The 13,065-nt window shown below is 44.4% G+C and overlaps 1 protein-coding gene across 1 annotated transcript in view; it reads left to right on the top strand.

Annotated features, from left to right (window-relative positions):
• Nucleotides 1-13,065, top strand: part of GLIS1 (GLIS family zinc finger 1) — a 167,562-nt gene that overhangs the window by 78,596 nt on the left and 75,901 nt on the right. Inside the window, exon 3 of the mRNA XM_088537118.1 lies at nucleotides 3,742-4,843. Coding sequence (XP_088393244.1) covers nucleotides 3,742-4,843 — 1,102 coding nt within the window. The remainder of the gene's footprint in view (nucleotides 1-3,741; nucleotides 4,844-13,065) is intronic.

The following is a 13,065-nucleotide window of genomic DNA, read 5'->3' as shown; positions in this document are numbered from 1 at the left end:
GAAGTCCTAATCCCTCCTTTACCACAACGGGAGTCAGCCCACAGCTCACGTTGGCCTTCAGTCAAACAATCCATTATCGGGCCCGGCCCGGCCGCCCACGCGGAGCTGCACAAAGCGCGCGCAAGGCGGCGGAGCGGTTAGATAATGTTGCACAGGGTCCCTAGATGTGCAGCCGAGCAATCTCCTCCAGCTTCTTAAAACTGCCAGTTGTCACAAATTGCTCATTTACAGGGGTGATGGCAGGCGCGTACGGTTGTTTTGTAAATAGTGTGGAGATTTCAGATACGGGGCCCGTTTCCTCTGAGGGCTGTTGGGAACTGCAGCATTCTGGCATGGTGCTGCTGGCCTCGTGCTCTGGCTCCAATTACCACGTAAGGGAGCCGCTTTGGAAACGCTGTTTTCATGTCCTCGGAGGGGCTGCCGTTTCCGGGCGCGGATTCCGATCCCGCTGTGGAGCACTGCTGCTTCCGACGGTCCGTCCCCAGTGCATGGGATGCATCCCATGGGGACCCAGCAGAGCTGCCCTGCAGGTGAGCACGTCCCCCGGCGTCCCCGCACTGCTGGGCCATCCTCTGTTCTGCCTCTTCCATACGTGTCTGGCTCCTGTCTAGAGCCTGGAAATCTGTAGGGCAAGGAGAGCCCACATGCAGCAGATCTCTGGCTGCGGCAGCGAGGCACCGTGACAGGGGACAGAGCCAGTGGGTGCGGGGGGAGCCGCTCAAAGCTGCTCGCCAGCACCTGCTCTCTCTTGCATCAGTTTTGTCCCTGTTCCCAAGGATCTGGGAAGAACCAGCAGGGTTTTCCCTAGAACAGGGAAGACAACACTGTGCTAGGAATTCAGAAAGTTTGCATTAATGCAACCTTGAGGTTCAGCACAACAAAATAAAAGCAGGAAATTAAAAGAAAGCTGAATTCTCCCAGCCGAGCTAACTATCGTTGGAAAGACAAGCTGCAGGAAAGCTGGATCTCTCAGGAAGGACTCACTTTGCACATCTGCACAAGCAACCTGCACTCACAATTACACAGGCACAGCTGGGATAAGACCTGTGGATAGGAAGTATGAATTCAGTGCCTCAACTCTTCTGTTTCTGAACTAAGGCATTCTAGCTTGCCTTTTGTTCAAAAGTCCACTCTTTTATGCATCTCATATTCCACACGGCACTGGCATCTCAGCAATACTGTCCTCATTCCTAGAAAGATCTTGTGCTTGAAATAAAGATCGATGTTGCTGGGAGTTTTGGGAGCGCAGGATTTCTCAGGATTGGGATGTGTGTGCCCTCCTGCCAGTACTCTGCACTGACTTCACTTGAACTCCACGTGTGGATTAGGAACAGGATAGGAGCCTTGCTTAAGGCTTAATTATTGACTCCAATTATCACAGGCCGAAATGTAAGGATTTGGTTAGCTTTATGTGATACAAGAAATGTGTTGTATTTAATTTAGCCTAAGGCTTTGTGACCACTAAGCTATGGTACAACCTGAATTATTTAGAAGAGTTCTCATATCGAAAAAAATTAAATAATAGGAGATGGCTTGGTATCTGTGAAACCTTTTGCAGAATGAGTTTGGAACAACATGCTTTCTCCTGAGCAGTGAAGCTACAAGAAAGCAAGCCGGACTTTTCCAAAGATGTGCAATAAAAGGTTTTTACTTTGTTTTTGCTTATGCCATATATTTTACAGACATATGGTTCTGGAAATGTTAAAAAATAAAGTATGAGTACTGTTGTGTGTGTGTGTTTTTTTTACTCACCATCTGCAAAACCAGGTGCTTTAAGTTTACTCTGAGACCAACTGCACAAACCCAAAGGGAGAAATTATAACTAATGGATTATGGAAACCTCTAAAATTATTAAATATAATGTTTTAAAAATTTCAGTGGCAAAATGCAAGATCTTATTCTATATCAATGAGCGGTGGGGAATTTCAGTTCTCTTGTGGCATTAAAGTTCTTTATATTGAGTCTTTCTGGCCTTGAAAAGTTGGAGCTTAGAAATCTGTCCCTAGTGACTGCAGTGTTGCCAGTTGTGTGCCTCAAATAGGTGTAATTTTTTGAGTATCCTCATTTCCTGGGGAGAGTCTTTTTGAGAGTTTCTGTGGTTGTTCTGCTTTGTTTTATTTTATTCTAATCGGTAGTTCTTCGAGAGCGGTTATAAGGGAAGTCCTAGAAGCTGTACAACTTCTGATGTTAGTGGTAGATTAATGCAAATTATAGAAGTGAAATCATCCAAGCCATAAAATAAGTGCAGTTTATTCCGCAGCTCTGCAGTTTATTGCCTGGGTACATCCACATTATTTTATACACTTGGGTTTCATGCTTTGAAAGGTGCCTGGTTCGTCTTTGCTATGTTGTCATGTAAGACCTGCCAAATGGCCAGACTTTTTCCGGCTTTTGTGGAGGTAGCATCAAAGAAAAAAAAAAAATTGTATCAGTGTAAGACCTCTGGAAAACCTCTCTAGAGAGTTTGTTGGCTCAGGTAGAGCTGCCTTGCGCACAACTGTGCTTTTGGTGTTCCCAGGCTGGCAAACCACTGTGTGGGGAAGCACGGCTCAAGCCTTGCTGTGCTTCAGGAAGATGTGAGGATCACCTACTGGTCCTGAGACATGTTGGGTCGTCCACAATAAATGTGTTTCAGATAAAATGTTTCATTTTAAAGGCATAAACCAAACTCTAACTGCTTGGATGAAAATATTAGCAAGAAAGGCTCCTAAATGCAGTGTTTTTTTTCTGAGATGGCAATGGGAGTGGTTCATCCAAGTCCTGCTTCCAAGTGCCAGGATTCAGCACATGTTTGGAGGCAGGATAGCCTGCATAGGGTCATTCCTTGTCCATGTCTTGGTGCCCCTAACTCCATCAATGATACCCTCATGAGGAGACAGTTGTCAAGGTGTCCAGGTTGAGAATCTCACATCTAAAGGCTACTTTGGCACTTGTTTGTTTGCTCATGTTCATTTGCTGCTTTTCACAGTTGCCAGGAGTTCTGCATAAGTGATTTTTAACCTTTGCTGATTTGCAGACCCATGTAGGTTTTCATGAGGGAAATACAAGTGGGGAAACATGGACTACCAGTTTCAATGTACGGATTGTGGGCTTTCCATGGTTTTCCTGCATAGATCTGTAAGAAGTAAACAGGCATGCTGACCTCTCATCAACTATGGACCACTGGTTGAAAATGCCGTGTTGTTTCTATGTACTCCTTTTTTCCTCACTGCTCATTCTCCTTTAACTGAGGGAAGGACAGCATCTCTCCAAAGTGTAAGCAAAACTCAGCTGGCCTTTTCTGATTAGCATGAACGAGAATGCTGAGGCGTTTTCCCAGTGTGCTCGGAGGAAAACGCCGATATTTGAATAATTCAAAAATGCCCAAAGCTCTCAAACTTCGTTCTCAGCTATTGTTTTGCCCAATCTATTATGCATTGAAAACCTAGATTGTGATTGATGAATTGCTCGTAGCAGTGGAAGAGAGATTGTCTCTCTTGTGTGTAACCCACTGTGTAAAATTAATCCTGTGTAAAATGATGCTGCCTTTACAAGGGTTGTAGGGGAAGCGTTGCAGAATTTTTTGATGTAATTGCTGCATTAGGCAGGCAACATTCAGCAGAGAGCCTCCATTTTCAAAGGCTTAACAAACATTGTGTCCTGTACCAAAATCTTTTTCCAAGGCTTAACAAACATTGTGTCTTGTACAAAAATCATCAGTCCTGTGGCAGTTAGTGATGCTCAATGAAAACTGTGTTGCAGGTCGCCCAGGTTTCCGGAGTCGGGAGATGCTGCTGCTCCATGCCTGAATGGAAGCCACCCGGCTCAGCACATCAAACAGGAGTGCCTGAGCGATTATAAGGTTGTGTCTGAGGCTTCTCCACACAGGAGGATTACGGAGGGGATGGAGCTGCGAGCCCCCGGTAGCCTGCATCCGGACATAGACCTAGTGAATAATAGCTTTACAAATTCGCTTTCAACGTACTTGTTCAATAACGAACATAGCTCCTCCCTGGGTCCCTTGTCGCTCGGCACCCCTCAGCACTCGGGCAGGCTGCAGTCGAGCAGCCTGAAGAAGAGATGCATTTCTGTGGTGCCGTCCTCAGGCGAAGGAATCGATATTACAGCTATCATCCGCACGTCGCAGACGTCACTGGTCACCTGTGTGAACGGGCTGCGGACTAACTCGGCTGGCATTTCCTCTCATCCTGTGGAGAGCAGTCATCACGGCGCTCAAAAATCCTCTCGGCCCCAATCTTGCTCTCAGCCCGGAAACCCTTGCAGCATCCCCTCCCCTCCAGCATGTCTTGTGCCTGTTGCTGCTGACTGCGACAGAGGCGACTGTGAGCAGATGCCAATGCAGCAAGTGGAGGAGAATGGAGCCCTCAGCCTTATGATGAACGGCACGAGCGTTCCCCATCAGAGCGCCCCGCACAGCACCCAGAAGGTGAGTTTCTTAAAACAAGAACCGGCCGATGATTACTCCTCCGCTTCTGGCCTTTTCCGGCATCACCAGGGGTTGCCTCCCCCCTACCATCTCCACCAGCAGCTCAACCAGACCCCCGGGCCGCTGCCTCACTTGCACCCCGCCGTGTCCCCCAAGTCCCTTCAGCCCAGCGAGGGCGACGAGCAGGACCTCAGCAGTGGCAAGCAGGTCTGTCGCTGGATTGACTGCAGTGCCACGTACGACCAGCAAGACGAACTGGTCAGGCACATAGAAAAGACGCACATTGACCAGCGGAAAGGAGAGGACTTCACTTGCTTCTGGGCAGGCTGCGTCCGCCGGTATAAACCCTTCAATGCTCGCTACAAACTGCTGATTCATATGAGGGTTCATTCCGGAGAAAAACCAAACAAGTGCATGGTAAGTCTGGAATATATTTGCTTGAGTAGAAACATACTGCTTTGCTCTCTTTCTTGTTCCCTCTTCAATATTATTCCAATATAATTATTGTGCTTTCCTGTAATTTGGGCTGCAGCAGGGTAATGGAGAACTGCAGAAAGACCTTAATCTAGAAGGAAATGTTTGAGTAAGAAATACTGTAGTTCTTGGAAAAGAGATTCAGTTTCTGTATATGAGAGCTTAGTGCTTTATTTTTTTTAATATTCATTAAAGAATTAATAGAGTGATGATCAAAGCATGCAGCAGCCATTTAACGTAAAACAAGTCACTGAGCCTCGGGTGACATTTTTAATCAAGAAACACAAAACACATCTAATGAAATTCTTTTCATTCCTTCAGCTGAACAATAACCCATAGAATTGTGAGTGCAAAAATTTCAAATGGTAGTTTAGAAATGAAAAAGAATCTTGCTAAGGTTTTTAAATAGTTAAAAAAAAGAGTAACTTTAATTGGATTTTCAAAGGTTTCTAGGGGCTTTTTTAATTTGCAAAACAGAGCTTTAAAAATAAGTGAAAACCATTGTTCTTGCCTGTTCAAGAAGATGTAAACAACATCAGCGTTCCAAAAAGAGGATCTTGGGAATAGCACCATCGCTGCGTCTGCCCACCATGATGACAATATGGCCAAACTAAAATAAAAGTTAATGACTTCCATTAAGCTTTCCACATGCTGGAAACAGCGATGATATAAGACCATGACTGAAACACATGAAGCAAAACAAGTTTGACATAAGCTTCCAAATTGGGCCATGAAATGTAAAAAGTCGTATTTGCAGCGCACACGCGCGCCGTGAGCGTGTGCGCACACAGGCACCCCCACAGAAAGCAAACAAAAAGAAAAGGCTGTGGCAGCGCCTCGTGTTTCTAGATAGGCTGCATTTTCAGCTATACATCTATTTTGTTGTTTTGATCGGAGAATGATTTAATGGAAAACTGTCGTAAGAAAGTTAGATCAAGACAAACTTTTCCATGGCAAGCTGTGGCTTTCTATGGAGGAACAGCAAAATGTGTTTATATGAAAAGCTTGCTGTTTTTTCGTTTGTTTGAGGAAATGCTTGTTGGCCTGCAACAGGGGAGAAAGCAAGAAAAAATAATATTCAGAATGTTTTACAGAGAAAAATATTGTCTGCAAGCGATCACCAATTATCTTCTTACTTCTCTTGGATAAATTACTAATGTTACCTTAATATCAGTGGGTATTCCCTAAAATAATGCTGGAGTACACAGTACAGTTACTTAGAGATTGTCATTTAGGTGCCCAAGATAAAATGGAAAGTCTCTAAGATTTACCTGAATCTCTTCTCTTTGAGCAGGAGAACTGGCTTGCTCATTTGCAGAAAATGCTCAATCCTGCGGGGTAAAAATGTAAACGAGTTTGAACTACTTATGAATATCTTTTGTCATAAATCATCAAAGGATAATGGAAGTTAGTTGCTTCTTTCCAAAGAAAAGTATAAATAAGCTGTGAAAGCATATAGATTTTATTTCAGCCTGCTTTCTGTTTTTAATGTTTTTAATCTACTACCAAGAGATCAGTCTTCTCCCTGCTTTCATCTCCCAGTTTTTAAAGAAAACATTTAAAATAGTCTAGCTGGTTCCATTTGCCAGGACGATGAGACGGTCCTTAGACTCCGCAGATGGGGGAACTTTTGTCTTTTCTGTTGGAGGGTATTTAACAGTTTTTGTAGCAGGTTTGTATTGTTACATTTCCACTCGCACTGGAAACTGCACAGGCAGAGGAGTTAAACTGTGTGACATCTTAGCAAATGCTAAAAATTCCCTCCTTCGGGTTGCTGTGTTTGTAAGAGAAGATTGGTGTGCTCGAGGTTTAGCGTTGTGCCTCTGCAGGCGGCCTGGGCTTGCGAGTCCATAAAGGTCCGTTTGGTCCCAGCTGATACTGTAGTTGTTGCAGTCCTTGGGAGGACAACGTGCTCGGATTTAGGAGCTTCACAGGGCAGCACGGGCAGTTAACCCCTTCATCTCCAGCACAACACCCTGCTATGGGCAGCCGAGGCGTCCGCGTTACACCCGGGTGTCACTGCCGGGAATCCTGCGCTGGAATAAACCTGGATCCAAGAGAGCCCTTGAAAAATGCGTCCCCTTTACAACCTTAGTTTTCTGCCCTGCAAAAACCTTGATGCTGCAGCACCGAGAGCTGAAGCTGCAACACAGCTCCTTAAAGTTATTAATATCAAGTGGGGATTATTTGCCCAGCGAATTCCATTTTACTTTGAACCGGGGTTGCTGTGCAGGGCTTCATTGTGCTCCCATGTCATGTCATTTTAAATGATGGCTTCGCTTTTGATGTGGTAATAATTGTGCTGTTACTCCTGCAAATTAAGAAGGCAATTCATTCCGTGTCTATTGAGGGCTGAGATTTTGTTTCATTTTCGCTGCAGCCCCGCTAAAGTAACTTTACATCTCTTGGTATTTGTAGTGGAGATTTTCTTTCGCTGTTCACAATTACCCATTGTACTTCCTTTTTAAGCCGTTGATTTTGTGCCCCTCTGTAAGATTACTAGCGGACTAGGTATTGAACTGCTCCGGAGAGGCGAGCAGCAAGCAGCACCCTGCCCTCCGACATAAAAGCACTTTTCCATGTAAAATTATTAATTTCTTAAGACAGGCTTTGCTACTATGTACTGTAATAGACAAAGGAATTTTGGAATTCAAGCTACTTGAGAACAGGAAATACATGAGACATTTTGATTGAAAAGTAAATGGTTCACTAAAACTGCAGTTAATCCTTTTATTATCTTTCCAACAGCAGTTTCCACAATACTTTCATGAGGTAAGCTTCCTCCAGTCCAACTGTAACACTCTCATCATTCCAGCTGGTTTAAATTTAGCCAGCCTGCTTCTTTCTGTGCTACAGACAGTCGACAGGCAAAACAGTATCTGGTGGAGAGAACTCCTGAGGTCTTGGGGACATATTCTGCTCCCTGCATTTCCCTGCCAAAAGCTGCGCTCTGCATACTCTGTTTTCATATTCTGTTAAATATTCTAATTAAGTGGTGCCTTCTCGTCATTGTGTCCCTGCATTTGCTTTTTCCTTGGGCTCTGCAAGTAGTCTAAAGGAAACTACCTAATCTCTTTGCAATATCCTGTTATGTTTCATACTTAACTCATGTTATTTTAGTTTTATTAAATTTGGGGTTCATCTGCATTATAATCAAAAATATATCCAACAAAAATAATGATGCAATGCCTTTAAGACTTTAACTTCTGAAGATTAATTTCATGCTTTTTTAGATTTGATGTCCCAGACAATTGGAATTCTGATTGTCTGAGACAGCAAAAATTAGCAAGCTTAAATAGTTTTTTTTTTTTTTCAAAGAAAGAGAAGTTTCTCAAAGCTTTTTTTGCCTCAGCCTTTTTATCAGCAAAAGTGCCTTTTGCTGTATTTCGGTACTTTGCTGGGTAGAACCCTGCCGATGTCCAAATATTGTATCCTCAGCTTAAGCCTCTGTTTGCAAATGTAAATACAGAGCTGCTCATTTAGGTGTCTAGAACTGTTTGATTTGGACAAGGCCGTACTTGGCTCGCCGGTGCGTCCTCTGAACCTCTCGTGGCTTCACAAGGAGCAGAAAACGAAGCTCCCAACGCTGTGCGTGTGTGCACAGGGGGCTGTGCTGCCACCCTCCACAGACATGAGCACAGGTAAGGGTGTTTGTGTGATTTCCACGTGTGCAAATTTGTGTTAGCAGGAATCGAGTGTCATAACTTGTGTGACACCCATGAAAGGACATGGCCAGTGGTAACACCTGTTTTAAGTAGCTCTGGTTTCATATATTTTAAAGGAACAAACGCCTCCTGAATGTGTTTAAGACCTGCTTGTCACGTCATGCTCCTGCTTAGATAGTTAAGACTGGAGCAGATTTTTTTTTTTTCTTGCATGTATGCAAAATACTGAGTTTGGGAGCTGTCTTGATGCAGTGACTTGGGTGCCACCATTGTACACAGATCCCTAAGGGGATCATACTACAGGTACCCTGTTGGACAGGGGGAAATTGAGACGCAGAGAAGATAAGTAACTTGCCTAAGGGCATCACGAGGCAATTGCAGCATTCCAGGCCCAGATCTTATGTTCAAATCACAACATCACACACGCTACCCATTGGCCATTCTACCTATGAAATGGATTTTTGTACAGATCACATAAAAGATAGTGGTCCTGTGGAACTTTCTGTTATTTTTATGTGCATCTCTGACGTAGGTGGTTGTAGGTGGCTTGGCATGTCATAAACCTGCAAAAACTTTCCTCTGAGCACCAGAAGGCCCCTCTACATTCGTAACACATCATGGGCAGCAACCCACTATTAAATTTATGGGCAAAAAAGGGCCTAGTGGGCAGATTAGTGTTATGGCTACTGCTACTAAGGAAACCAGCGTGGAATCTCTGTCCTCTGTCCTCACAGCGAGTGAGTAACGCGCTGCCCGCAGGCCGGGGGCAGCCTGTGTTTGGTGGCGCGCGGTGAGCAATGAGCGCGCTCGGGATCAACGGATGAGGCCGAGGGACAATTCTGGATCTGCAGGGAAAACAGGTGTCGATACCTTCAGGTACTTTACCTAAGCAATAGGCTCCCTCGCCCGACTCGCGGGGAGGCCGCGAGGGCCTGCCAAGTGTTATCAGCTTCCCGACGGGAGGGTGTTGCGCACTGGTGCCAGAGGAGTGCTGTAAGAAACCCATTAATACCAGCCTGCCTTTCTTTGAAGTCAATAGTAGGAAATACCCATTCTGTCAGAGCTGCTTTTCCAGGGATTTCTATATTACGTCTCTCTGATGGCATTTCCCGATACTGTCAAGGAATTGGAGCATTAAAAGCACTGGCTGATGAGAGGAGGAGGAGACGGCAGGTCATTGGTCTGGTGGAGACGCAGCGTGTGTTGGTTTGTGAAAACCACTGCAGATCTGTGGCAGGAGGGCCCAGCACGCGGGGACAGGCTGGGATCCATGGGCGGCTCCGATCCGTGGTGGGAAGAGCCCATGGGAGAGCTCCCGACCAGCAGACCCAGCCAAGCAGGTGCTGATAAACATGCATGGATAAAGGCATGCGGCTTCCATGGAGGGCCATGTAATACACACCCTTTTTATCCTATCCTTTTAATTCCATGAGGTGTTATTTCATTTGACTTGGCAAATTATTCAGTAATTGGGGACCTGGTTAAAATATTATCATTCTGTTTGTCTACATTTTTTTTTCTGGCGTATTTATACAGAACTAGCCACCAAAGCGTGTAGATTTGGTGGTCACTCAGTCCTCGGAGAAATTAAATGGGGTAAGTAATATCACCACAACATTTCCTCACCCTGTGAAACACACTACCATAGGATATAATCATATTACTTAATTTTATTGTGTTTTTTAGTACTGGGTAATTTCCTCTAATAATGCCTAGTATCTACTTGTGCTAAAATGAGGGGAATAAGTAGACACAGTGGTTAAGGGAATGCGTAGCCTTGTGGCAAAAGGTTTATTTTTGCATTCAATATTAGAAATGTTACTAGGTGTTCTAGGTTAGTTTCTTCAAATAGTTATTGAAAACAGAGTTTGAGAAAAATAGTGAATGAGGGTCACATTCAATTATAGGTAGATTTGGCAAATGAAATGATGGACAAACAGGGGATTGGACTAGAGGATTTTGTTGTTGTTGACATTTGCTAAAGTGTAGCATTTTGGAGATAATGAAATATTTCTATATTTTAATCCAGCCTTTTTGAGTTTCTGTTTCAGAATGAAAAAGAGAAAAAGGCTTCTTCTGGGGGGAGGAGGTATGCGTAAAATTTCTCCCAATTTAATTTATTCTGTGTTTTTATTTTGCCAGAGCAGTTTCCAAACAATTCTTTTTCAGCTCATCCTGGAGTGATTTGTCCCTTCTTCAGTGGTTTGATTTGACTACTGAAAAATAGTTTATTTACATAACTCCAACTGTGGCATGATGATCTGAGTAGAGGGGAAACGGTCCATTTTCCTCTGAAGCAGCAAATATTTGTCAGAATCCTAGATACTTTGCGCTATTGAAAAATACCCAGCAATGATCTGATCTGCAAGGAAGATCTTAAATTTTTGTCTTAAAAATTGTCCCCTGCAGTGACTGTGCTGCTTGGCACCCTACTGTCCAAAAAAGAGGCAGTTGCATCCAAACTCTTTACCAAGCAAAGTCATTCATGTTCTTTGTCAAATAATGTAGCCTAAAGTATGTCCAGCTTAAAAATTTGAAATTTATGAGTTGTGACCTGCAATGTCTGGCTGCCAGAAACCAAAATTCTAGGCATTGCTCCCAGGTCTTTTTGGAAAATTTCTCCTAGGCCCCTTCTCCTTCCCTTTGCCCAGCTTGCACACAGAAATGACATCTCGTTACTGTGTTTTTAGCTTTATCCCCTTGTCACAGAGAACTCAATAAGCAGTGATTCTTTCTTCTTTTAAGACAGGGAGAATTATTTCCAGCTCTGTTGTGGCCTGGCTGTGGATGATAGTCCACGTGCAGATTTAGTCAAACCCCAGGCTCAGCGCAGACCCATAAGCCTCTCGTGGGGCATCACCTTTTGAAGATAACTTGCGAGCAGCCGCTAACTCCCAATTCGTTCCAGCTGCACAAGATCACTTTCCTTGCCAGGCAGATCAATGAGTTGTATCAAATAATCACATGTGAGGATGCAAAAAGGGAAAGGCTTCCCAGCCTCCCCGCAGCGGCCTCGCAGTAACTCTTCAGGATTGCCCTGTCGCGCCGTTCCCCATGTAGCACACGGGACAGGTTTCCTCTCTCACCATGCACCGTGTCTGGGGCTGCACCACCCGTCACTTCCACTGTAGGAATCTGCCCAGGAGCAAAGCTGAAGCGATTCACCCGCAGCCGGGCGGATGCGCTCCCTGTCCAGCCGTAAGTTTTGCTGGGCACTGAATGCAGCCGTGAGCTTCCTGCAGAAATATCTTAATAGTGTGTCTCGAAGATGTGCCCAGTGTTTGGATCCTATGACTGTAATTCTCCAGGGTCCCAAATCATTTCAGTAGCGTGAGTGCTCTCCAGGAGGGCTGGCTGAGAAGGCTGCTCTAGGCAGTGTGCAGTAACCAAGCACAGGAGCAAGGACAGGATTTATTTTCATTAGAATTTTATCTTTTTTATTATGCATCTGAATATTATCAGCCTTATCATTTAAAAGGCAGGGAGCTTTAAAGTTCCAAAATTTTAAACCAAGTCCTTGCGACTTGTGTTCTTGAGGTTAAGTGCTCGGCTTTATTTTATTTCTGTGTATGTGTTCTGTGGGGATTATTAAAATGGCATGGAATTGTTCTGCACTCTCTGTGATTGAGCCTTTCTGAGCACCAATTAACCTCAAGAAAGGAAAATTGTTTGAATCACCTGGTGGAGAGTTTGGTCAAATTAAAAAGCAGTAAAATTAAATATTGTTTAAAAACAGTGCCAACGATATACTCATTAATGTCTCTTATTTGGCCAATACATTTTAATGCTCTGTATTAGTGAAACATGTGTCATTTAATAAAAATGTTAATCTGCATTTGGAGGCAGCACAAAGGCTGCATAGCATAGTCTCAGGGGAGAAGGAGGAATTTAGCGCACATTAAAAACTTTATGCAGTCATTTATGCAGTGGGATCTCAATACAAAATGTGATGCATTTGCTTGTTGCTGCAGGGCAAACCAGCAACAGTTCGACTTTAACAATCGGATGAGAAATAAAAAGCCAGAGTTCCCTAAAGCAGGGGTTGGTATCAACTTGGGCTTCAGAGCAGGCCAGGGGCTGAAACCTTCCCTTGCTTGGTGGCCAAGTAGTCCAGTGGTGCCACTGGGTGCCTAGCTGGCTACTCTGCTGCTGTCCGTTCCTGTTGGTGTGATTTTGGAGAAACCCTGAATGTTCACCAGGGTACAGGAGCCCTGAAGTCGCATCTTGAGACCCTAGCAGAAAAGGAGCTAGAAAAGGAAAACAGCTGCTGCTTCATTAAGTGTTTGCTCTTCCACCTATTTCCTAAAGCTGGTGTGAGGCCTGAGACTCTGCACCTCCACTGACAAACAGTGCTGTCCACGTCAGGGTGTTGCTGATGGCAATAAGGGTTTGCAAGACTGAGATCTTACTCAGCTGTACAGTGGCTTTCAAAGAAAACGCTGCCACTGCAGAGTGCTCAGCACTCTGTGTTTAATCTCCAGGACACTTGTATTTTCTGTT

The sequence above is a fragment of the Tinamus guttatus genome, unplaced genomic scaffold (genome assembly GCF_059628265.1).
Source record: "Tinamus guttatus ecotype Peru unplaced genomic scaffold, ASM5962826v1 Tinamus_guttatus_pri_ptg000044l, whole genome shotgun sequence".
Classification (NCBI taxonomy): Eukaryota; Metazoa; Chordata; class Aves; order Tinamiformes; family Tinamidae; genus Tinamus; species Tinamus guttatus.
This window is presented reverse-complemented; position numbering and strand designations above follow the sequence as displayed.